The 26246-nt window shown below is 52.4% G+C and overlaps 2 protein-coding genes across 2 annotated transcripts in view; one reads left to right on the top strand and one right to left on the bottom strand.

The window, feature by feature from the left end:
* Positions 1-3584, bottom strand: part of LOC122553259 (equilibrative nucleoside transporter 1-like) — a 188790-nt gene extending 185206 nt beyond the window's left edge. Inside the window, exon 1 of the mRNA XM_087976854.1 lies at positions 3468-3584. Within this exon, the coding sequence (XP_087832980.1) occupies positions 3468-3584 (117 nt within the window). The remainder of the gene's footprint in view (positions 1-3467) is intronic.
* Positions 3585-10540: 6956 nt separating this feature from the next.
* Positions 10541-26246, top strand: part of LOC148151799 (MAM domain-containing glycosylphosphatidylinositol anchor protein 1-like) — a 263563-nt gene continuing 247857 nt past the window's right edge. The window contains exon 1 of the mRNA XM_087976849.1: positions 10541-10607. Within this exon, the coding sequence (XP_087832975.1) occupies positions 10541-10607 (67 nt within the window). The remainder of the gene's footprint in view (positions 10608-26246) is intronic.

The raw sequence follows: 26246 nt of genomic DNA, 5'->3' as shown, positions 1-26246 counted from the left end.
CACTGTCCCACATCAAACACTCCCAGGGACAGGGTCAGCACGGGGTCAGATACAGGGTAAAGCTCCCTCTACACTGTCCCCCATCAAACACTCCCAGGGACAGTGTCAGCACGGGGTTAGATACAGAGTAAAGCTCTCTCTACACTGTCCCCCCATCACACCCTCCCAGGGCAGGGACAGGGACAGCACAGGGTTAGATACAGAGTAAAGCTCCCTCTACACTGTCCCCCATCACACCCTCCCAAGGCTGGGACAACAAGGAGTCAGATACAGAGTAAAGCTCCCTCTACACTATCCCCATCACACCCTCCCTAGGGGACAGGGACAGCACGGGGTTAGATACAGAGTAAAGCTCACTCTACACTGACCCCAGAGAGGGACAGCACGGGGTTAGATACAGAGTAAAGCTCCCTCTACACTGACCTCAGACAGGGACAGCACGGGGTTAGATACAGAGTAAAGCTCCCTCTACACTGACCTCAAATAGGGACAGCACGGGGTTAGATACAGAGTAAAGCTCCCTCTACACTGACCTCAGACAGGGACAGCACGGGGTTAGATACAGAGTAAAGCTCTCTCTACACTGACCTCGGACAGGGACAGCACGGGGTTAGATACAGAGTAAAGCTCCCTCTACACTGACCTCAGACAGGGACAGCACGGGGTTAGATACAGAGTAAAGCTCTCTCTACACTGACCCCGGACAGGGACAGCACGGGGTTAGATACAAAGTAAAGCTCCCTCTACACTGACCCCAGAGAGGGACAGCACGGGGTTAGCTATGGAGTAAAGCTCCCTCTACACTGACCCTGGACAGGGACAGCACGGGGTTAGATACAGAGTAAAGCTCTTTCTACACTGACCTCGGACAGGGACAGCACGGGGTTAGATACAGAGTAAAGCTCCCTCTACACTGACCTCAGACAGAGACAGCACGGGGTCAGATACAGAGTAAAGCTCCCTCTACACTGTCCCCCATCACACCCTCCCAAGGCTGGGACAACACGGTGTCAGATACAGAGTAAAGCTTCCTCTACACTGTCCCCATCACACCCTCCCTAGGGGACAGGGACAGCACGGGGTCAGATACAGAGTAAAGCTCCCTCTATGCTGACCTCAGACAGGGACAGCACGGGGTTAGCTATGGAGTAAAGCTCACTCTACACTGACCTCGGACAGGGACAGCACGGGGTTAGATACAGAGTAAAGCTCCCTCTACACTGACCTCAGACAGGGACAGCACGGGGTTAGATACAGAGTAAAGCTCCCTCTACACTGACCTCAGACAGGGACAGCACGGGGTTAGATACAGAGTAAAGCTCTCTCTACACTGACCTCAGACAGGGACAGCACAGGGTTAGATACAGAGTAAAGCTCCCTCTACACTGACCTCAGACAGGGACAGCACGGGGTTAGATACAGAGTAAAGCTCTCTCTACACTGACATTAGCCAGGGACAGCACGGGGTTAGATACAGAGTAAAGCTCTCTCTACACTGACCTCAGACAGGGACAGCACGGGGTTAGATACAAAGTAAAGCTCCCTGTACACTGACCTCAGACAGGGACAGCACGGGGTTAGATACGGAGTAAAGCTCCCTCTACACTGACCCCGGACAGGGACAGCATGGGGTTAGATACAGAGTAAAGCTCCCTCTACACTGACCCTGGACAGGGACAGCACGGGGTTAGATACGGAGTAAAGCTCCCTCTACACTGACCCCGGACAGGGACAGCACGGGGTTAGAGTCCTACAGCCCACCAGGTTTCCCAAAGTAAACCCGTCCCTGCATTTGGCTGGAACCCTTTGAATTCTCTCCTATTGAATGTGGTGATTGGAACCAGAGTCCGATGGATCTCATTGTCTCCAGGAATAGTGCCAGAAGCTGGGGAGAGCAAATGAGGTTCCTCTGTTCAAGAAGGGGAGTAGAGACAACCCTGGAAATTACAGACCAGTGAGCTTTAATTTGATTATGGGTAAAGTGTTGGAAGGGGTTATAAGAGACAGGATTTATCATCTAGAGAGGAATAAGTTGGTTAGGGATAGTCAGCACGGTTTTGTGAAGGGTAGGTCATGCCTCACAAACCTTATTGAGTTATTTGAGAAGGTGACCAAACAGGTAGATGAGGGTAAAGCGGTTGATGTGGTGTATATGGATTTCAGTAAGGGGTTCGATAAGGTTCCCCACGGTACGGAGGCAAGGGATTGAGGGTGATTTATCAGTTTGGACCAAAATTTGGCTAGCTGATAGGGTGGTGGTTGATGGGAAATGTTCATCCTGGAGTTCAGTTACTAGCGGCGTACCGCAAGGATCTGTTTTGGATCCACTGCTGTTTGTCACTTTTATAAATGACCTGGATGAGGGCGTAGAAGGGTGGGTTAGTAAATTTGCAGATGACACTAAGGTCGGTGGAGTTGTGGATAGTGGTGAAGGATGTTGTAGGTTACAGAGAGACATAGATAGGATACAGAGCTGGGCTGAGAGGTGGCAAATGGAGTTTAATGTGGACAAGTGTGAGGTGATACACTTTGGTCGGAGTAATCGGAATGTAAAATACTGGGCTAATGGTAAGATTCTTGGGAGTGTAGATGAACAGAGAGATCCCGGTGTCCAGGTACACAGATCCATGAAAGTTGTCACCCAGATTGATAGGGTCGTTAAGAAGGCATACAGTATTTTGGCCTTTATTAATAGAGGGATCGAGTTCCGGAACCAGGAGGTTATGCTGCAGCTGTACAAAACTCTGGTGCGGCCACACTTGGAGTATTGTGTACAGTTCTGGTCACCGCATTATAAGAAGGATGTGGAAGCTTTGGAAAGGGTGCAGAGGAGATTTACTAGGATGTTGCCTGGTATGGAGGGAAGGTCTTACGGGGAAAGGCTGAGGGCCTTGAGGCTGTTCTCGTTAGAGAGAAGAAGGTTGAGAGGTGACTTAATAGAGACGTACAAGATAATCAGAGGGTTAGATAGGGTGGACAGGGAGAGCCTTTTTCCAAGTATGGGGACGGCAAACACGAGGGGACACAACTTTAAAAAGTGAGGGGAGATAGGTATAAGACAGATGTCAGAGGTAGTTTCTTCACTCAGAGAGTAGTAAGGGTATGGAATGCTTTACCTGCATCGGTAGTAGATTCGCCAAGTTTAAGGGCATTTAAATGGGCATTGGACAGGGATATGGTTGTTAATGAAATAGTGTAGGTTAGATGGGATTCAGACTGTTCCACAGGTCGGCACAACACCGAGGGCCAGGATGGCCTGTACTACACGGTGATGGCCTATACTCCATATTCCAACTGACTATGAGATCCCTGACTGTGTTGTTAACATTGGTCAATCAGGGAGCCCTGGCTGGCCGATATAACCAGGATATTCAGAGAGCTCTGAGCTGACTGGTCAAAGCCAATGTCTATTGCACGTGTAAATAAAGGGTGACTTGGTAATGGGATACCAGCCTCTGCCCAGTTACCTCATTCATGGATGTGTCCAAATCTCTTTTAAAAGCTGGAACTGTACCTAATTCTACAACTTCTTCTGGCAGTTCATTCCGCTTATGAACAACAGACTCCCACTCTGCCGAGGACATGGAGGTCCTGGGCCTCCTTCACCGCTGCTCCCTCACCAACCGACGCCTGGAGGAAGAACGCCTCATCTTCCGCCTCGGAACACTTCAACCCCAGGGCATCAATGTGGACTTCAACAGCTTCCTCATTTCCCCTTCCCCCACCTCACCCCAGTTCTAAACTTCCAGCTCCACACTGTCCCCTTGACCTGTCCGGACTTGTCCTACCTGCCCTATCTCCTTTTCCACCTATCCACTCCACCCTCTCCTCCCTGACCTATCACCTTCATCTCCTCCCCCACTCACCCATTGTACTCTATTCTACTCTCTCCCCACCCCCACCCTCCTCTAGCTTATCTCTCCACCCTTCAGGCTCACTGCCTTTATTCCTGATGAAGGGCTTTTGCCCGAAACGTCGATTTTCCTGCTCCTCGGATGCTGCCTGAATTGCTGTGCTTTTCCAGCATCACTCTACTCCAGACTTTGTCAAAAAGTTACCCCTCAGATCATTCTTATATCTCTCTCCTCTTACCTTAAACCTATGCCCCCTGGTTTTGAACTCCCCCATCCTAAAGAAAAGACCTTTGTCATTCACCTTATACACCCCTCAGGATGTTATAAATGTCCATAAGGTCATTTTGGAATATTGTGTGCAGTTCTGGTCTCCAAATTTGAGGAAGGACATTCTGGCTATTGAGGGAGTGCAGCGTAGGTTCACGAGGTCAATTCCTGGAATGGCGGGACTACCTTACACTGAAAGACTGGAGCGACTGGGCTTGTATACCCTTGAGTTTAGAAGACTGAGAGGGGATCTGATTGAGACATATAAGATTATTAAAGGATTGGACACTCTGGAGGCAGGAAACATGTTTCCGCTGATGGGTGAGTCCCGAACCAGAGGACACAGCTTAAAAATACGGGGTAGACCATTTAGGACAGAGATGGGGAGAAACTTCTTCACCCAGAGAGTGGTGGCTGTGTGGAATGCTCTGCCCCAGAGGGCAGTGGAGGCCCAGTCTCTGGATTCATTTAAGAAGGAGTTGGATAGAGCTCTCAAAGATAGTGGAATCAAGGGTTATGGAGATAAGGCAGGAACAGGATACTGATTAAGGATGATCAGCCATGATTATATTGAATGGTGGTGCAGGCTCGAAGGGCAGAATGGCCTACCCCTGCACCTATTGTCTATTGTCACTCCTCCAACAGTCCAGTGTAAATTGTTTCTGAACCCTCTCCCATGTTTTTTTTTATTCATTTATTCACAGGATGAGGGTGTCATTGACCAGGCCAGTATTTATTGCCCACCCCTAATTGCCCAGAGGACCCTTTAGGGTCAACCCCATTGCTGTGGGTCTGGAGTCACATGTAGGCCAGGCCAGGTGAGGATGGCAGCTTTCCATCCCCTAAAGCTGAAGCAGATAGGGGGTTCAACAATCACCAATGAGTGTGTGATCAACATTGGGTTATTAATTGCAGAACTTTTAAAAATTGAATTAAAATTCCACCGTCTGCCATGGTGAGATTTGAACCCAGGTCTCCGGACCATGACCTGGGTCTCAGGATTAACAGTCCAGCAATAACACCAGTGGGCCATCACTTCCCCTCTCCGGACTCTGCCCAAAGCAGATGGTAAACACCGTCTCAGGCTGAATACTGGCACATGTCAGAATCTCCTTCCTATAACAGGGTGACCAGAACTGGGCACGGTATCCCAGAAGAGGCCTCACCAATGACCTGTACAACCTCAACCTGACGCCCCAACTCCCTCCACTCAGTGATGTGAGCAATGGAGCTGAGTGTGAGCAACACCCTCTTCACCAGCCTGTCTCCCTGTGATGCAACTTTCAAAGAATGATGTCCATGAACCCTTGGTTTTGTCAGATCTACAACAGCACCCAGGCCCCTACCATTAACGAGGGAGGTCCGACCCTGGATTAGTTTTACCAAAATGCAATATCTCACATTTCTCCAAATTCAACTCCATCTGCCACTCCTCAGCCCATTGATCTCCAGGTCACGGTTAAATCAACTGGTACCAGGTTTCACTTCAGTTTGACCAGCCCCTGGTCACTCACACCAAACCATAGTTTATCACCTTTGTAGATGGGGAGGGTAGACGGGAGAGGGGTAAAGGGAAGGTGAGGAGGCGGTCAGGGGGTGAGGGCAGAGATGGGAGATTGGAGGGTGAAGGGGTGAGGGAGGAGATGGGTGTAAAAGGGGGATAGACCGCATTATCAGATGTACGCCAGCAGTCCACAGCACAGCAACTGGAGGCCAATCGGCCTGTCAAGTCAGTTCTAGCATTCAGTGGGATCATGGCAGATGTTTGACCTAAATCCATGGATCTGCCTTTGGTCCGTAGCCTTCAGAGTTTTACCTTCACCTGAACAGATCGGTCTCAAGTTAAACATTGATGTCCGACCCAGAGAGTTCCTAACAGTGAGGGTCAGGGGTTGGCTGTGAGTGGTCAGTAGGAAGTGAAGGGGATGTACCAGCTCTCTCCTCCTCCTCCCTCTCTCTCTGTCTCCCCCCTCCCCCCCCCCCCAGTGGTCCCTGTGTGGGTTTAGGGTAACTCCTGTTGCCTTCCCTGTGTTCAGACCTTAGACCCAGGTGCTGACCGGGGCATGACCAATCATAGATTCCCTACAGTGTGGAAACAGGCCCTTCGGCCCAACAAGTCCACACCGACCCGCCGAAGAGTAACCCACCCAGACCCATTCCCCCTACCCTATTACTGTATATTTGCCTCTGACTAATCCACCTAACCTGCACATCCCTGAACACTCCAATTTAGCATGGCCAATCCACCCTGACCCGCACATCCCGGAGCACCCAGAGGAAACCAACGCAGACACGGGGAGAATGTGCAAACTCCACAGGTAGAGTCACCTGAGGTGGGAATTGAACCCAGGTCCCCGGTGCTGTGAGGCAGCAGTGCTGACCACTGAGCCACTGTGACCAGGGGATAACCAGGGGATGACCAGGGGATAAACCAGCGGATGACCAGGGCATAACCAGGAGATGACCAGGGGATAACCAGGGGATGACCAGGGGATAACTAGGGCATAACTGGGGATAACTGGGGGATGACCAGGGGATAACCAGCGGATGACCAGGGGATAACCAGGGCATAACTGGGGATAACTGGGGGATGACCAGGGGATAGCTGAAAATGTGTTGCTGGAAAAGCGCAGCAGGTCAGGCAGCATCCAAGGAACAGGAGAATCGACGTTTCGGGCATAAGATTCCTGAAGAAGGGCTCATGCCCGAAACGTCGATTCTCCTTTCCCTGGATGCTGCCTGACTTGCTGCGCTTTTCCAGCAACACATTTTCAGCAACACATTTTCAGCTCTGATCTCCAGCATCTGCAGACCTCACTTTCTCTTAAAGATGACCAGGGGATAACCAGGTGGTAGGAAAAGGGTCAGGAAGGTAGGTCAGAGTGAAACAGAAACCAAAACAGGATTTTCATAACTTCTTGAGAGAGAGAGAGAATGGGAGAGAGAGGGAAAGTGAGAGAGAGAGAGAGATTAAGAAACACAGAGGGAGAGAGAGGGAGAGAGAGAGAGAGATTGAAAAACACAGAGAGAGAGAGGGATAGAGAGAGAGAAACACAGAGAGGGACAGAGAGAGAGAGAAAGGGAGAGAGAGGGAGAGCGAGAGAGAGATTGAGAAACACAGAGGAAGAGAGAGGGATAGAGAGAGAGAGAAACACAGAGGGAGAGAGAGGGATAGAGAGAGAGAAACACAGAGAGAGACAGAGAGAGAGAGTGAAACACAGAGAGAGACAGAGAGAGAGAGAGAGAAACACAGAGAGGGACAGAGAGAGAGAGATAAACAGAGAGGGACAGAGAGGGACACAGAGAGAGAGATAAACAGAGAGAGAGACACAGAGAGAGAGAGAGAAACACAGAGAGGGACATAGAGGGAGATAAACACAGAGAGGGACACAGAGAGAGAGAAACACAGAGAGGGACAGAGAGGGACACAGAGAGAGAGAAACACAGAGAGGGACAGAGAGGGAGATAAACACAGAGAGGGACACAGAGAGAGAGAGAAACACAGAGAGGGACAGAGAGAGAGATAAACACAGAGAGGGACACAGAGAGAGAGAGAGAGAAACACAGAGAGGGACAGAGAGAGAGATAAACACAGAGAGAGAGAGAAACACAGAGAGGGAGAGAGAGGGAGATAAACACAGAGAGGGACCGAGAGAGAGAGAGAGATAAACACAGAGAGAGAGAGAAACACAGAGAGGGACAGAGAGAGAGAGAGAGAAACACAGAGAGAGAGAAACACAGAGAGGGATAGAGAGAGAGATAAACACAGAGAGGGACAGAGAGAGAGAGATAAACACAGAGAGGGATAGAGAGAGAGAGAGAGAAACACAGAGAGAGAGAAACACAGAGAGGGATAGAGAGAGAGATAAACACAGAGAGGGACAGAGAGAGAGAGATAAACACAGAGAGGGATAGAGAGAGAGAGAGAGAAACACAGAGAGAGAGAGAAACACAGAGAGGGACAGAGAGAGAGAGAGAGAAACACAGAGAGAGAGAAACACAGAGAGGGATAGAGAGAGAGATAAACACAGAGAGGGACAGAGAGAGAGAGATAAACACAGAGAGGGATAGAGAGAGAGAGATAAACACAGAGAGGGACAGAGAGAGAGAGAGAAACACAGAGAGGGAGAGAGAGAGGGAGATAAACACAGAGAGGGACAGAGAGAGAGAGAAACACAGAGGGATAGAGAGGGGGAGAGAAACACAGAGAGGGATAGAGAGAGAGAAAAACACAGAGAGTGATAGAGAGAGAGAGAGAGAAAAACACAGAGAGGGACACACAGAGAGAGAGAGAAACACAGAGAGAGAGAGAAACACAGAGAGGGACAGAGAGAGAGAGAGATAAACACAGAGAGGGATAGAGAGAGAGAGAGAGAGATAAACACAGAGAGGGACAGAGAGAGAGATAAACACAGAGAGGGACAGAGAGAGAGAGATAAACACAGAGAGGGATAGAGAGAGAGAGAGATAAACACAGAGAGGGATAGAGAGAGAGAGATAAACACAGAGAGGGACAGAGAGAGAGAGAAACACAGAGAGGGACAGAGAGAGAGAGGTAAACACAGAGAGGGATAGAGAGAGAGAGATAAACACAGAGAGGGACAGAGAGAGAGAGATAAACACAGAGAGGGATAGAGAGAGAGAGATAAACACAGAGAGGGACAGAGAGAGAGAGATAAACACAGATAGGGATAGAGAGAGAGAGATAAACACAGAGAGGGATAGAGAGAGAGAGATAAACACAGAGAGGGACAGAGAGAGAGAAACACAGAGAGGGACAGAGAGAGAGATAAACACAGAGAGGGACAGAGAGAGAGAGAGAAACACAGAGAGGGACAGAGAGGGAGAGAGAGGGAGATAAACACAGAGAGGGACAGAGAGAGAGAGAAACACAGAGGGATAGAGAGGGGGAGAGAAACACAGAGAGGGATAGAGAGAGAGAGAGAAACACAGAGAGTGATAGAGAGAGAGAGAGAAAAACACAGAGAGGGACACAGAGAGAGAGAGAGAAACACAGAGAGGGACACAAAGAGAGAGAGAGAAAAACACAGAGAGGGACAGAGAGGGACACAGAGAGAGAGAGACCCACACAGAGAGGGACAGAGAGAGAGAGAAACACAGAGAGGGACAGAGGGAGAGAGACCCACACAGAGAGGGACAGAGAGAGAGATAAACACAGAGGGACAGAGAGAGAGAGAGAAACACAGAGAAGGACAGAGAGGGACACAGAGAGAGACACACACAGAGAGGGACAGAGAGAGAGAGAGAAACACAGAGAGGGATAGAGAGGGAGAGATAAACACAGAGAGGGACAGAGAGAGAGAGAGAGAAACACAGAGAGGGACACAGAGAGAGAGAGAAACACAGAGAGGGTCACAGAGAGAGAGAGAGAAACACAGAGAGGGACAGAGAGAGAGAGAGAAACACAGAGAGAGAGAGAAACACAGAGAGGGACAGAGAGGGACAGAGAGAGAGAGATAAACACAGAGTGGGACAGAGAGAGAGAGAAAAACACAGAGAGGGACAGAGAGAGAGAGAAACACAGAGAGGGACAGAGAGAGAGAGAAACACAGAGAGAGAGAGAGAAACACAGAGAGGGACAGAGAGGGAGATAAACACAGAGAGGGACAGAGAGAGAGAGAGAAACACAGAGAGGGACACAGAGAGAGAGAGAGAGAGAAACACAGAGAGGGACAGAGAGAGAGAGAAACACAGAGAGAGAGAGAGAAACACAGAGAGGGACAGAGAGAGAGAGAAACACAGAGAGGGACAGAGAGAGAGAGAAACACAGAGAGAGAGAGAGAAACACAGAGAGGGACAGAGAGGGAGATAAACACAGAGAGGGACAGAGAGAGAGAGAGAAACACAGAGAGGGACACAGAGAGAGAGAGAGAGAGAAACACAGAGAGGGACAGAGAGAGAGAGAGAAACACAGAGAGGGACACACAGAGAGAGAGAGAAACACAGAGAGGGACACAGAGAGAGAGAGAGAAACACAGAGAGAGAGATAAACACAGAGTAATAGAGAGAGGAATAGGGAGGGGGACAGAGAGAAATAGAGAGAGAGATAGAGAGAGAGAGAGGGCCACTGGGTGTGGGTAGGTTTTGGAGAGAGGGAGTGTGACAGTGTAGGGGTGGAGGCAGAGTGAGGGGGGAGTGACAGAGAGAGAGAGGAGGAGAGAGGGAGGAGAGAGAGGGCGGTGCAGCTCAGTCAGAGGACGGAGCGGAGAGAGGGAGCGCGGAGAGAGAGAGGAGAGAGAGGAGAGAAGGAACGGGAAAGGAGGAGAGAGAGAGAGAGAGGGCCAGCGGCTGCAGGAGGGACAGGGACAGGGAGAGGGAGAGGGAGAGGGAGAGGGAGAGGGGGGGAGCGGGCGGCGGAGCCCGGGGACCGGGGACCGGGGACCGGGGACCGGGGGAAGATGCTGCAGCTGCTGCCGGTGCCGCTCCTGATGCTGCTCACCACAGTCCGGGGCCAAGGCGTCTACGGTAAGGGCTATACCGGGGCAAATACCCCGGGATAGGGGGCAAATACACCGGGGTAGGGGGCAAATACACCGGGGTAGGGGGCAAATACACCGGGATAGGGGGCAAATACACCGGGGTAGGGGGCAAATACACCGGGATAGGGGGCAAATACACCGGGATAGGGGGCAAATACCCCGGGATAGGGGGCAAATACACCGGGGTAGGGGGTAAATACACCGGGGTAGGGGGTAAATACCCCGGGATAGGGGGCAAATACCCCGGGATAGGGGTAAATACACCGGGATAGGGGGTAAATACACCGGGGTAGGGGGTAAATACACAGGGATAGGGGGCAAATACACCGGGGTAGGGGGTAAATACACCGGGGTAGGGGGCAAATACACCGGGGTAGGGGGCAAATACACCGGGATAGGGGGTAAATACACCGGGGTAGGGGGTAAATACACCGGGGTAGGGGGCAAATACACCGGGATAGGGGCAAATACACCGGGGTAGGGGGTAAATACACCGGGGTAGGGGGTAAATACACCGGGGTAGGGGGCAAATACACCGGGGTAGGGGGCAAATACACCAGGGTAGGGGTAAATACACCGGGATAGGGGCAAATACACCGGGGTAGGGGGTAAATACACCGGGGTAGGGGGCAAATACACCGGGGTAGGGGGTAAATACACAGGGATAGGGGGCAAATACACCGGGATAGGGGGTAAATACACCGGGATAGGGGGCAAATACACCGGGGTAGGGGGCAAATACACCGGGATAGGGGGCAAATACACCGGGGTAGGGGGTAAATACACCGGGGTAGGGGGTAAATACACAGGGATAGGGGGCAAATACACCGGGATAGGGGGTAAATACACCGGGATAGGGGGCAAATACACCGGGGTAGGGGGCAAATACACCGGGATAGGGGGCAAATACACCGGGATAGGGGGCAAATACACCGGGATAGGGGGCAAATACACCGGGGTAGGGGGTAAATACACCAGGTTAGGGGGTAAATACACCGGGATAGGGGGCAAATACACTGGGATACGGGGTAAATACACCGGGATAGGGGGTAAATACCCCGGGATAGGAGGCAAATACACCGGGATAGGGGGCAAATACCCCGGGATAGGAGTAAATACACCGGGGTAGGGGGTAAATACACCGGGATAGGGGGCAAATACACCGGGATAGGGGGCAAATACACCGGGGTAGGGGGCAAATACACCGGGGTAGGGGGCAGTTACACCGGGATAGGGGGCAAATACCCCGGGATAGGGGTAAATACACCGGGGTAGGGGGTAAATACACCGGGATAGGGGGTAAATACCCCGGGATAGGGGTAAATACACCGGGGTAGGGGGTAAATACACCGGGATAGGGGGTAAATACACCGGGATAGGGGGTAAATACACCGGGGTAGGGGGCAAATACACCGGGATAGGGGGTAAATACCCCGGGGTAGGGGGTAAATACCCCGGGGTAGGGGGTAAATACACCGGGGTAGGGGGTAAATATCCCGGGGTAGGGGGTAAATACACCGGGGTAGGGGGCAAATACACCGGGATAGGGGGTAAATACCCCGGGGTAGGGGGTAAATACACCGGGATAGGGGGTAAATACCCCGGGGTAGGGGGTAAATACCCCGGGGTAGGGGGTAAATACACCGGGATAGGGGGTAAATACACCGGGATAGGGGGTAAATACCCCGGGGTAGGGGGTAAATACACCGGGGTAGGGGGTAAATATCCCGGGGTAGGGGGTAAATACACCGGGATAGGGGGTAAATACACAGGGATAGGGGGTAAATACACAGTGATAGGGGGTAAATATCCCGGGGTAGGGGGTAAATACAGCGGGATGGGGGTAAATACACCGGGATAGGGGGTAAATACACCGGGGTTGGGGGTAAATACCCCGGGGTAGGGGGTAAATACACCGGGATAGGGGGTAAATACACCGGGGTGGGGGGTAAATACACCGGGATAGGGGGTAAATACACAGGGATAGGGGGTAAATATCCCGGGGTAGGGGGTAAATACAGCGGGGTAGGGGGTAAATACACCGGGATAGGGGGTAAATACACCGGGGTAGGGGGTAAATACACCGGGGTAGGGGGTAAATACACCGGGGTAGGGGGTAAATACCCCGGGGTAGGGGGTAAATATCCCGGGTTAGGGGGTAAATACACCGGGATAGGGGGCAAATATCCCGGGGTAGGAGGTAAATATCCCGGGGTAGGGGGTAAATACAGCGGGATAGGGGGTAAATACACGGATAGGGGGTAAATACACCGGGATAGGGGGTAAATACACAGGGATAGGGGGTAAATACACAGGGATAGGGGGTAAATACCCCGAGGTAGGGGTAAATACACAGGGATAGGGGGTAAATACACCGGGGTAGGGGGTAAATACCCCGGGGTAGGGGGTAAATACCCCGGGGTAGGGGGTAAATCCACCGGGGTAGGGGGTAAATACCCCGGGGTAGGGGGTAAATACAGCGGGATAGGGGGTATATACCCCGGGATAGGGGGCAAATACCCCGGGGTAGGGGGCAAATACTCCGGGGTAGGGGGCAAATACTCCGGGGTAGGGGGTAAATACACCGGGATAGGGGGTAAATACCCCGGGGTAGGGGGTAAATACACAGGGATAGGGGTAAATACACCGGGATAGGGGGTAAATACCCCGGGGTAGGGGGTACATACACAGGGATAGGTGTAAATACACCAGGATAGGGGGTAAATATACTGGGGTAGGGGGTAAATACACCGGTGTAGGGGTAAATACACCGGGATAGGGGGCAAATACACCGGGGTAGGGGGCAAATACACCGGGATAGGGGGTAAATACCCCGGGGTAGGGGGTAAATACACCGGGATAGGGGGTAAATACACAGGGATAGGGGTAAATACACCGGGATAGCGGGTAAATACACCGGGGTAGGGGGTAAATACCCCGGGGTAGGGGGTAAATACACCGGGGTAGGGGGTAAATACCCCGGGGTAGGGGGTAAATACACCGGGGTAGGGGGCAAATACCTTGGGGTAGGGGGCAAATACCCCGGGGTAGGGGGCAAATACACCAGGATAGGGGGTAAATACCCCGGGGTAGGGGGTAAATACACCGGGATAGGGGGTAAATACCCCGGGTAGGGGGTAAATACAGCGGGGTAGGGGGTAAATACACCGGTGTAGGGGTAAATACACCGGGACAGGGGGTAAATACACCGGGGTAGGGGGTAAATACACCGGGGTAGGGGGTAAATACACCGGGGTAGGGGGTAAATACACCGGGATAGGGGGTAAATACCCCGGGGTAGGGGGTAAATACCCCGGGGTAGGGGGTAAATACACCGGGATAGGGGTTAAATACACCGGGGTAAGGGGTAAATACACCAGGATAGGGGGCAAATACACCGGGGTAGGGGGTAAATACCCCGGGATAGTGGGTAAATACCCCGGGGTAGGGGGCAAATACACCGGGGTAGGGGGTAAATACACCGGGGTAGGGGGTAAATACACCGGGGTAGGGGGTAAATACCCCGGGGTAGGGGATAAATACACCGGGACAGGGGGTAAATACACCGGGGTAGGGGGTAAATACACGGGGTAGGGGGTAAATACACCGGGGTAGGGAGTACATACACCGGGATAGGGGGTAAATACACAGGGATAGGGGGTAAATACCCCGGGGTAGGGGGTAAATACCCCGGGGTAGGGGGTAAATACACCGGGGTAGGGGGTAAATACAACGAGGTAGGGGGGTAAATACACCGGGGTAGGGGGCAAATACACCGGGGTAGGGGGCAAATACACTGGGGTAGGGGGTAAATACCCCGGGGTAGGGGGCAAATACACCGGGGTAGGGGGTAAATACACCGGGGTAGGTGGTAAATACACCGGGGTAGGGGGTAAATACACCGGGGTAGGGGGTAAATACCCCGGGGTAGGGGGTAAATACACCGGGACAGGGGGTAAATACACCGGGGTAGGGGGTAAATACACGAGGTAGGGGGTAAATACACCGGGGTAGGGAGTACATACACCGGGATAGGGGGCAAATACACTGGGGTAGGGGGTAAATACCCCGGGGTAGGGGGTAAATACCCCGGGTTAGGGGGTAAATACCCCGGGGTAGGGGGCAAATACACAGGGATAGGGGACAAATACACCGGGGTAGGGGGTAAATACACCGGGATGGGGGTAAATACAGCGGGATAGGGGGTAAATACCCCGGGGTAGTGGGTAAATACACAAGGATAGGGGGTAAATACACCGGGGTAGGGGGTAAATACACCGGGAAAGGGGGTAAATACAGCGGGATAGGGGGTAAATACCCCGGGGTAGGGGGTAAATACACAAGGATAGGGGGTAAATACACCGGGATAGGGGGTAAATACACCGGGGTAGGGGGTAAATACACAGGGATAGGGGGTAAATACCCCGGGGTAGGGGGTAAATACACCGGGGTAGGGGGTAAATACCCCGGGGTAGGGGGTAAATACAGCGGGATAGGGGGTAAATACCCCGGGGTAGGGGGCAAATACCCCGGGGTAGGGGGCAAATACCCTGGGGTAGGGGGCAAATACACCGGGATAGGGGGTAAATACCCCGGGGTAGGGGGTAAATACACCGGTGTAGGGGTAAATACACCAGGATAGGGGGTAAATACCCCAGGGTAGGGGGCAAATACACCGGTATAGGGGGTAAATACCCCGGGGTAGGGGGTAAATACACCGGTGTAGGGGTAAATACACCAGGATAGGGGGTAAATACACCGGGGTAGGGGGTAAATACACCGGGGTAGGGGGCAAATACCCCGGGGTAGGGGGTAAATACACCGGTGTAGGGGTAAATACACCAGGATAGGGGGTAAATACCCCGGGGTAGGGGGCAAATACACCGGGATAGGGGGCAAATATCCCGGGGTAGGGGGTAAATACACCGGTGTAGGGGTAAACACACCAGGATAGGGGGTAAATACACCGGGGTAGGGGGTAAATACACCGGGGTAGGGGGTAAATACACCGGGGTAGGGGGCAAATACCCCGGGGTAGGGGGTAAATACACCGGGATAGGGGGTAAATACCCCGGGATAGGGGTAAATACACCGGGGTACGGGGTAAATACCCCGGGATAGGGGGTAAATACACCGGGGTAGGGGGCAAATACCCCGGGGTAGGGGGCAAATACACTGGGATAGGGGGTAACTACCCCGGGGTAGGGGGTAAATACACCGGTGTAGGGGGTAAATACACCGGTGTAGGGGGTAAATACAACGGGATAGGGGGTAAATACACCGGGGTAGGGGGTAAATACACCAGGATAGGGGGCAAATACACCGGGGTAGGGGGTAAATACCCCGGGATAGGGGGTAAATACCCCGGGGTAGGGGGCAAATACACCGGGATAGGGGGTAAATACACCGGGGTGGGGGTAAATACACCGGTGTAGGGGGTAAATACACCGGTGTAGGGGGTAAATACACCGGGGTAGGGGGTAAATACACCGGTGTAGGGGGTAAATACACCGGGGTAGGGGGTAAATACACCGGGGTAGGGGGTAAATACCCCGGGATAGGGGGTAAATACACCGGTGTAGGGGGTAAATACACCGGGGTAGGGGGTAAATACACCAGGATAGGGGGCAAATACACCGGGGTAGGGGGTAAATACCCCGGGATAGGGGGTAAATACCCCGGGGTAGGGGGCAAATACACCGGGATAGGGGGTAAATACACCGGGATAGGGGGTAAATACACCGGGGTAGGGGGTAAATACACCGGTGTAGGGGGTAAATACACCGGGGTAGGGGGTAAATACACCGGGGTAGGGGGTAAATACACCGGTGTAGGGGGTAAATACACCGGGGTAGGGGGCAAATACCCCGGGGTAGGGGGCAAATACCCCGGGGTAGGGGGTAAATACACCGGGGTAGGGGGCAAATACACCGGGGTAGGGGGTAAATACACCGGGATAGGGGGTAAATACCCCGGGGTAGGGGGTAAATACACCGGGACAGGGGGTAAATACACCGGGACAGTGGGTAAATACACCGGGACAGGGGGTAAATACACCGGGACAGGGAGTACATACACCGGGATAGGGGGTAAATACACAGGGATAGGGGGTAAATACCCCGGGGTAGGGGGTAAATACACCGGAGTAGGGGGTAAATACCCCGGGATAGGGGGTAAATACACCGGGATAGGGGGTAAATACACCGGGATAGGGGGTAAATACCCCAGGGTAGGGGGTAAATAAACCGGGATAGGGGGCAAATACCCCGGGGTAGGGGGTAAATACACCGGGGTAGGGGGCAAATACCGAGCGGTAGGGGGCAAATACACCGGGATAGTGGGTAAATACACCGGGGTAGGGGGTAAATACACCGAGGTAAGGGGTAAATACACCGGGATAGGGGGTAAATACACTGGGGTAGGGGGTAAATACCCCGGGGAGGGGGTAAATACACCGGGTTAGGGGGTAAATACCCCGGGGTAGGGCGCAAATACACAGGGATAGGGGGCAAATACACCGGGGTAGGGGGCAAATACACAGGGATAGGGGGCAAATACACCGCGGTAGGGGGCAAATACACCGGGGTAGGGGGTAAATACCCCGGGGTAGGGGGCAAATACCCCGGGGTAGGGGGCAAATACCCCGGGGTAGGGGGCAAATACCCCGGGGTAGGGGGCAAATACACCGGGATAGGGGGTAAATACCCCGGGGTAGGGGGTAAATACACCGGGACAGGGGGTAAATACACCGGGACAGGGGGTAAATACACCGGGACAGTGGGTAAATACACCGGGGTAGGGAGTACATACACCGGGATAGGGGGTAAATACACAGGGATAGGGGGTAAATACCCCGCGGTAGGGGGTAAATACACCGGGGTAGGGGGTAAATACCCCGGGATAGGGGGTAAATACACCGGGGTAGGGGGCAAATACCGAGCAGTAGGGGGCATATACACCGGGATAGTGGGTAAATACACCGGGGTAGGGGGTAAATACACCGAGGTAAGGGGTAAATACACCGGGATAGGGGGTAAATACACTGGGGTAGGGGGTAAATACCCCGGGGAGGGGGTAAATACACCGGGTTAGGGGGTAAATACCCCGGGGTAGGGGGCAAATACCCCGGGGTAGGGGGCAAATACACAGGGATAGGGGGCAAATTACACAGGGATAGGGGCAAATACACAGGGATAGGGGGCAAATACACCGGGGTAGGGGGCAAATACCCCGGGGTAGGGGGCAAATACCCCGGGGTAGGGGGTAAATACCCTGGGGTAGGGGGTAAATACACCGGGGTAGGGGGCAAATACCCCAGTGTATGGGGGTAAATACACCGGCATAGGGGTAAATACACTGGGATAGAGGGCAAATACACCAGTGTAGGGGGCAAATACACAGGGATAGGGGGTAAATACACCGGGATAGGGGGCAAATACCCCAGTGTATGGGGGTAAATACACCGAGATAGGGGTAAATACACTGGGATAGGGGGCAAATACACCAGGGTATGGGGGTAAATACACCGGGATAGGGGCAAATACACCGGGGTATGGGGGTAAATACACCGGGGTAGGGGGCAAATACACCGGGGTATGGGGGTAAATTCACTGGGATAGGGGTAAATACACAGGGACAGGGGGCAAATACACAGGGATAGGGGGTAAATACACCGGGACAGGGTGTAAATACACAGGGATAGGAGGTAAATACACCGGGATGGGGCAAATACCCCGGGGTATGGGGGTAAATACCCTGGGATAGGGGCAAATACCCCGGGGTAGGGGGCAAATACACAGGGATAGGGGGCAAATACCCCGGGGTAGGGGGCAAATACCCCGGGGTAGGGGGCAAATACCCCGGGACAGGGGGCAAATACCCCGGGATAGGGGGCAAATACACCGGGATAGGGGGTAAATACACAGGGATATGAGGTAAGTACCCCGGGATAGGGGCAAATACACAGGGGTAGGGGGCAAATACACAGGGATAGGGGGCAAATACCCCGGGATAGGGGGCAAATACCCTGGGATAGGGGGCAAATACACCGGGATAGGGGGTAAATACACAGGGATATGGGGTAAATACCCCGGGATAGGGGGTAAATACACAGGGATGGGGGCAAATACACAGGGATAGGGGTAAATACACAGGGATAGGGGGTAAATACCCCGGGATAGGGGGTAAATACACAGGATTGGGGGTAAATACACAGGGATAGGGGTAAATACTCAGGGATAGGGGGCAAATACACAGGGATAGGGGGCAAATACACAGGGATAGGGGGTAAATACCCCAGGATAGGGGGTAAATACACAGGGGTATGGGGTAAATACCCCGGGATAGGGGTAAATACACAGGGGTATGGGGTAAATACACCGGGATGGGGTAAATACCCCAGGATAGGGGGTAAATACCCCAGGATAGGGGTAAATACACCGGGATAGGGGGCAATTACCCCAGGATAGGGGGCAAATACCCGATATAGGGGTAAATACCCCTGGATAGGGGTAAATATACCAGGATAGGGTGCAAATACCCCGGGATAGGGGGTAAATACACTGGGATAGGGGTAAATACCCCGGGATAGGGGGTAAATACACTGGGGTATGGGGTAAATACCCCAGGATAGGGGGTAAATACACTGGGGTATGTGGGGTAAATACACCGGGGTATGGGGGGGTAAATACACTGGGGTTTGGGGTAAATACCCCGGGATTGTGGTAATACCCCAGGATAGGGGTAAATACACCGGGTTAGGGGGTAAATACCCCAGGATAGGGGGTAAATACACCGGGTTAGGGGGTAAATACCCCAGGATAGGGGGTAAATACACCGGGATAGGGGGTAAATACACCTGGATAGGGGGTAAATACACCGGGATGGGGGTAAATACCCTGGGATAGGGGGTAAATACACCGGTGTTTGGGGGTAAATACCCTGGGATAGGGGGTAAATACACCAGGGTATGTGGGGTAAATACCCCGGGATAGGTGGTAAATACACTGGGGTATGGGGTAAATACCCCGGGATAAGGGGTAAATACACTGGGGTATGCGGGGTAAATACACCGGGGTATGGGGGGTAAATACACTGCGGTTTGGGGTAAATACCCCGGGATTGGGGTAAATACCCTGGGATAGGGGGTAAATACACCGGGTTAGGGGGTAAATACCCCAGGATAGGGGGTAAATACACCGGGGTATGGGGGTAAATACCTTGGGGTATGGGGTAAATACACCGGGATAGGGGGTAAATACACCGGGATGGGGGGGGAGGTAAATACCCTGGGATGGGGGTAAATACACCGGTGTTTGGGGGTAAATACCCCAGGATAGGGGGTAAATACCCCGGGATAGGGAGTAAATACACCAGGGTATGTGGGGTAAATACCCCGGGATAGGGGGTAAATACACAGGGATAGGGGTAAATACACAGGGATAGGGGTAAATACACTGGGGTATGGGGGGTAAATACACTGGGGTATTGGGGTAAATACCCCAGGATAGGGGGTAAATACACAGGGGCATGGGGGTAAATACCCTGGGATAGGGGGTAAATACCCCAGGATAGGGGGTAAATACACTGGGGTATGGGGTAAATAACCCGGGATAGGGGGTAAATACACTGGGGTATAAGGGGTAAATACACCAGGATAGGGGGTAAATACTCCAGGATAGGGGGTAAATACTCCAGGATAGGGGGTAAATACACTGGGGTATGGGGGTAAATACACCGGGATAGGGGGTAAATACACCTGGATAGAGGTAAATACACCGGGGTATGGGGTAAATACACCAGGATAGGGCGTAAATACACCGGGATAGGGGTAATTACCCCGGGATAGGGGGTAAATTCACCGGGATGGGGGTAAATACTCCAGGATGGGGGAAATACCCTGGGATAGGGGTAAATACACCAGGATAGGGGGTAAATACCCCAGGATAGGAGGTAAATACACTGGGGTATGGTGGGTAAATACCCCGGGATAGGGGGTAAATACCCCGGGATAGGGGTAAATACCCCGGGATAGGGGTAAATACACCAGGGTATGGGGGTAAATACACTGGGGTATGGTGGGTAAATACACCGGGATAGGGGGTAAATACACCGGGGTTTGGGGGGTAAATACACCGGGGTATGGGGTAAATACCACAGGATGGGGGTAAATACGCCAGGATAGGGGGTAAATACACAGGGTTATGGGGGTAAATGCACAGGGGTAAGGGGCAAAGACACCGGGATAGGGGGTAAATACACCGGGATAGGGGGTAAATATACCAGGATAGGGGGTAAATACACAGGGGTATGGGTACAAATACACCGGGATGGGGGGTAGATACACCGGGATGGGGGGTAAATACACCGGGATAGGTGGTAAATACTCCGGGATAGGGGTAAATACACTGGGATAAGGGGTAAATACCCCGGGATAGGGGGTAAATACACCGGGATGGGGGTAAATACACCGGGATAGGGGGTAAATACACAGGGGTATGTGGTAAATACACTGGGATAGGGGGCAAATACACCGGGATAGGGGACACACACACCAGGGTAGGGTAAAATACCCCGGGATAGGGGGTAAATACCCCAGGATAGGGGTAAATAGCCCGGGATAGGGGTAAATACCCCAGGATAGGGGGTAAATACACCAGGATGGGGGTAAATACACCGGGATAGGGGGTAAATACACAGGGGTATGGGGGTAAATACACAGGGGTATGGGGTAAATACACCGGGATAGGGGCAAATACACCGGGATGGGGGTAAATACACAGGGGTACGGCGGTAAATACACCGGGATGGGGGTAAATACACCGGGATAGGGGGTAAATACCCCGGGATAGGGGTAAATACACCGGGATGGGGGTAAATACCCGGGATGGGGGTAAATACCCCGGGATAGGGGGTAAATACCCCGGGATAGAGGGTAAATACCCTGGGATAGGGGGTAAATACACCGGAGTATTTGGGTAAATACACCTGGAGAGGGGCAAATACCCCGGGAAGGGGGTAAATACCCCGGGATAGGGGTAAATACACTGGGATAGGGAGTAAATACACAGGGGTATGGGGTAAATACCCCGGGATAGTGGGTAAATACCCCACGATAGTGGGTAAATACCCAGAGATAGGGGTAAATACCCCGGGATGGGGGCAAATACACCGGGATAGGAGGTAAATACCCCGTGATAGGGGGTAAATACCCCGGGATAGGGGCAAATACACCGGGATGGGGGCAAATACCCTGGGATAGGGGGTAAATACCCTGGGATAGGGGGTAAATACACCGGGATGGGGGTAAATACACAGGGATATGGGGTAAATACCCCGGGATAGGGGGTAAATACCCAGGATAGGGGGTAAATACACTGTGGTATGGGATAAATACCCCGGGATAGGGGGTAAATACACTGGGGTATGCGGGGTAAATGCACTGGGGTATGGGGGTGAATACACTGGGGTTTGGGGTAAATACCCCGGGATAGGGGTAAATACCCCAGGATAGGGGTAAACACACCGGGTTAGGGGGTAAATACCCCAGAATAGGGGGTAAATACACTGGGGTATGGGGTAAATACACTGGGGTATGGGGTAAATACCCCAGGATAGGGGTAAATACACCAGGGTTTGGGGGTAAATACCCCGGGATAGGGGTAAATACCCCGGGATAGGAGGTAAATACACTTGGGTATGGGGGTAAATACACTTGGGTATGGGGGTAAATACACCTGGGTATGGGGGTAAATACACCAGGATAGGGGGTAAATACACCGGGGTATGGGGGTAAATACACCGGGATATGGGGTAAATACATCGGGGTATGTGGGGTAAATACATCGGCGTATGTGGGGTAAATACCCCGGGATAGGGGGTAAATACACTGGGATAGGGGGTAAATACACCAGGATAGGGGTAAATACACTGGGGTATAGGGGTAAATACACTGGGGTATGGGGGTAAATACCCTGGGATAGGGGTAAATACCCCAGGATAGGGGGTAAATACACCAGGGTAGGGGGGGTAAATACACCGGGGTATGGGGGTAAATACAACGGGGTATGGGGTAAAACACCAGGATATGGGGTAAATACACTGAGGTATGGGGGTAAATACATCGGGGTATGGGGGTAAACACACCGGGGTATAGGGAAAACACCGGGATAGGGGGTAAATACACTGGGGTATAGGGGGTAAATACACTGGGGTATGGGGGTAAATAACCTGGGGCACAGGGGGTAAATACACTGGAATATGGGGGGTAAATACACAGGGGTATAAGTGGTAAATATTCCTTGGTATGGGGGGTAAATACACCGGGGAGGGGGTAAATATACTGGAGAGTGGGTAAATACAGCAGGATAAGGGAATATACACTCGGACCGGGGTAAATACAACAGGGAGGGGGTAAATTCAATGGAATATAGGTAAATATACAGGAACGGGGCTAAGTTCACCAGGGAGGAGGTAACTACACTGCAATCGGAGGTAAATACACCGGGGTACGGGGGGTAAATACACTGGGATATAGGGGGTAAATACACTAGGATAGAGGGGTAAGTACACCAGGGAGGGGGTAAATACACCAGGATAGTGGTAAATATACCAGGGACCGGGGGTAAATATCTCACCACCTGATCAATATCCCACCCTCCTGATCAATACCCCAACCCCCGATCAATACCCCATCCCCCGATCAATATCACACCCTCCGATCAATACCCCATCTCCCAATCAATATCCCACCCACCTGATCAATATCACATCCCCCGATCAATATACCACACGCGATCAGGGGGATATTGATCAGGTGGGTGGGATATTGATCAGGGTAGTGGGGTATTGATCAGGGGGGAGGGGTATTGATCAGGGTGGTGGGATAATGATCGGGGGTGAGATATCGATCAGGGTTGGGATATTGATCAGGGTGTGGGATATTGATCGGGGGTGGGATATTGATCAGGGGGGTGGGATAATGATCGGGGACGGGGGATATTGATCGGGGGGGTGGGATATTGATCGGGGGGGTGGGATATTGATCGGGGGGTGGGATATTGATTGGGGGGGTGGGATATTGATCGGGGGGGTGGGATATTGATCTGCAGGGAGGGGTATTGATCAGGGGGTGGGATATTGATCAGGGGGTGGGATATTGATCAGGGGGTGTGGTATTGATCAGGGGGTGGGGTATTGATCGGGGTGGGGTATTGATCAGTGGTGGGTTATTGATCAGGGGGTGGCATATTGATTGGGGTGAGGGATATTGATCAGGATGGGATATTGATCAGGGGGTGGGATATTAATCTGGGGGGTGAGATATTGATCGGGGTGTGGGGTATTGATCAGGGGGTGGGATATTGATCAGGGGGTGGGATATTGATCAGGGGGTGGAATATTGATCGGAGTGGGATATTGATCAAGGAGTGGGATATTGATCGAGGGGTGGGGTATTGATCGGGGTGGGGTATTGATCAGGGGGTGGGATATTGATCAGGGGGTAGGATATTGATCGGGGGTAGGATATTGATCTGGGGGGTGGGATATTGATCGGGGTTGGGGTATTGGTCGGGTGGAGTATTGATCAGGGGGTGGGATATTGATCAGAGGGATGGGATATTGATCAGGGGGTGGGATATTGATCGGGGGTGTGGTATTGATCAGGGGGTGGGGTATTGATCGGGGTGGGGTATTGATCAGAGGGATGGGATATTAATCACTGGTGGGTTATTGATCGGGGGTGGCATATTCATTGGGGTGAGGGATATTGATCAGGGGGTGGGATATTGATCAGGGAGGTGGGATATGTATCTGGGGAGGATATTGATTGGGGTTGGATATTGATCAGGGGTAGGGTATTGACCAGGGGGGTGGCATATTGATCGTGGTTGGGGTTCGGGGGGGTGGGGTATTGATCAGGGTTGGGGTATTGATCGGGGGTGGGATATTGATCGGGGAGGGATATTGATCAGGGGGTGGGCTATTGATCGGGGGTGGGATATTGATCGGGGGAGGGATATTGATCGGGGGGTGGGATATTGATCAGGGGGGTGGTTTATTGATCAGAGCAGTGGGATATTGATGGGAGGTGGGATATTGATCGGGGGCTGGGATATTGATCGGGGGCTGGGATATTGATCGGGGGTGGGATATTGATCAGGGGTCGGGTATTGATCAGGGGATGGGATATTGTTCGGGGGGTGGGATAATGATCGGGGGTGGAATATTGATCAGGAGGGTGGGGTATTGATCAGGGGTGGGATATTGATCGGGGGGGCAGGATATTGATCAGGGGGTGGGATATTGATCGGGGGTGGTGTATTGATAGGGGCGTGGGCTATTGATCTGGCGTTGGGCTATTGATCGGGGGGTGGGACATTGATCGGGGGGTGGGTTATTGATCAGTGGGGTGGGATATTGATCAGGGGGTGGGATATTGATCAGGGGGTGGGATATTGATCGGGGGTAGGATATTGATCAGGGGTTGGGGTATTGATCAGGGGGTGGGGTATTGATCGGGGGATAGGATATTGATCAGGGGTTGGGGTATTGATCAGGTGGAAGATTGATCAGGGGGCTAAGATATTGATCGGGGGTGAGGTATTGATCATGGGAGTATTGATCGGGGGTGGGATATTGATCGGGGGGTGGGATATTGATCGAGGTTGGGATATTGATATGGGCTTGTGATATTGATCGGGGTGGGATATTGATCGGGGGTGGGATATTGATCTGGGGTGGGATATTGATCGGGGGGTGGGATATTGATCGGGGAATGTGATATTGATCGGGGGTAGGATATTGATCAGGGGTTGGGGTATTGATCAGGGGGTGGGGTATTGATCGGGGGGTGGGATATTGATCAGGGGGTGGGGTATTAATCAGGGGGCTGGGATATTGATCAGGGTGGTTGGATATTGATCAGGGGTTGGGGTATTGATCAGGGGGTGGGGTATTGATCAGGGTTGGGATATTGTTCAGGGGGATGGGATATTGATCGCATAAGACATAGGAGTGGAAGTAAGGCCATTCGGCCCATCAAGTCCACTCCGCTATTCAATCATGGCTGATAGCCATTTCAACTCCACTTACCCGCATTCTCCCCGTGGCCCTTAATTCCTTGTGACATCAAGAATTTATCAATCTCTTTCTTGAAGACATTTAGCGTCCCAGCCTCCACCGCACTCCACGGCAATGAATTCCACAGGCCCACCACTCTCTGGATGAAGAAATGTCTCCGCATTTCTGTTCTGAATTTACCCCCTCTAATTCTAAGGCTGTGCCCACGGGTCCTAGTCTCCTCGCCTAACGGAAACAATTTCCTAGCGTCCTCCCTCTCCAAGCCATGTATTATCTTGTAAGTTTCTATTAGATCTCCCCTTAATCTTCTAAACTCCAATGAATACAATCCCAGGATCCTCAGCCGTTCCTCATATGTTAGACCTACCATTCCAGGGATCATCCGTGTGAATCTCTGCTGGACACGCTCCAGTGCCAGTATGTCCCTCCTGAGGTGTGGGGACCAAAACTGGACACAGTACTCCAAATGGGGCCTAACTAGAGCTTTATAAAATCTCAGTAGCACAACGGTGCTTTTATATTCCAACCTCTTGAGATAAATGAC

This window comes from Chiloscyllium plagiosum, unplaced genomic scaffold (assembly GCF_037043375.1).
Source record: "Chiloscyllium plagiosum isolate Xiang-an unplaced genomic scaffold, Cpla_swu_hap1 HiC_scaffold_3, whole genome shotgun sequence".
Lineage (NCBI taxonomy): Eukaryota > Metazoa > Chordata > Chondrichthyes > Orectolobiformes > Hemiscylliidae > Chiloscyllium > Chiloscyllium plagiosum.
The sequence above is the reverse complement of the archived record's forward strand: the minus strand, read 5'-3'. Positions and strand labels throughout refer to the sequence as shown.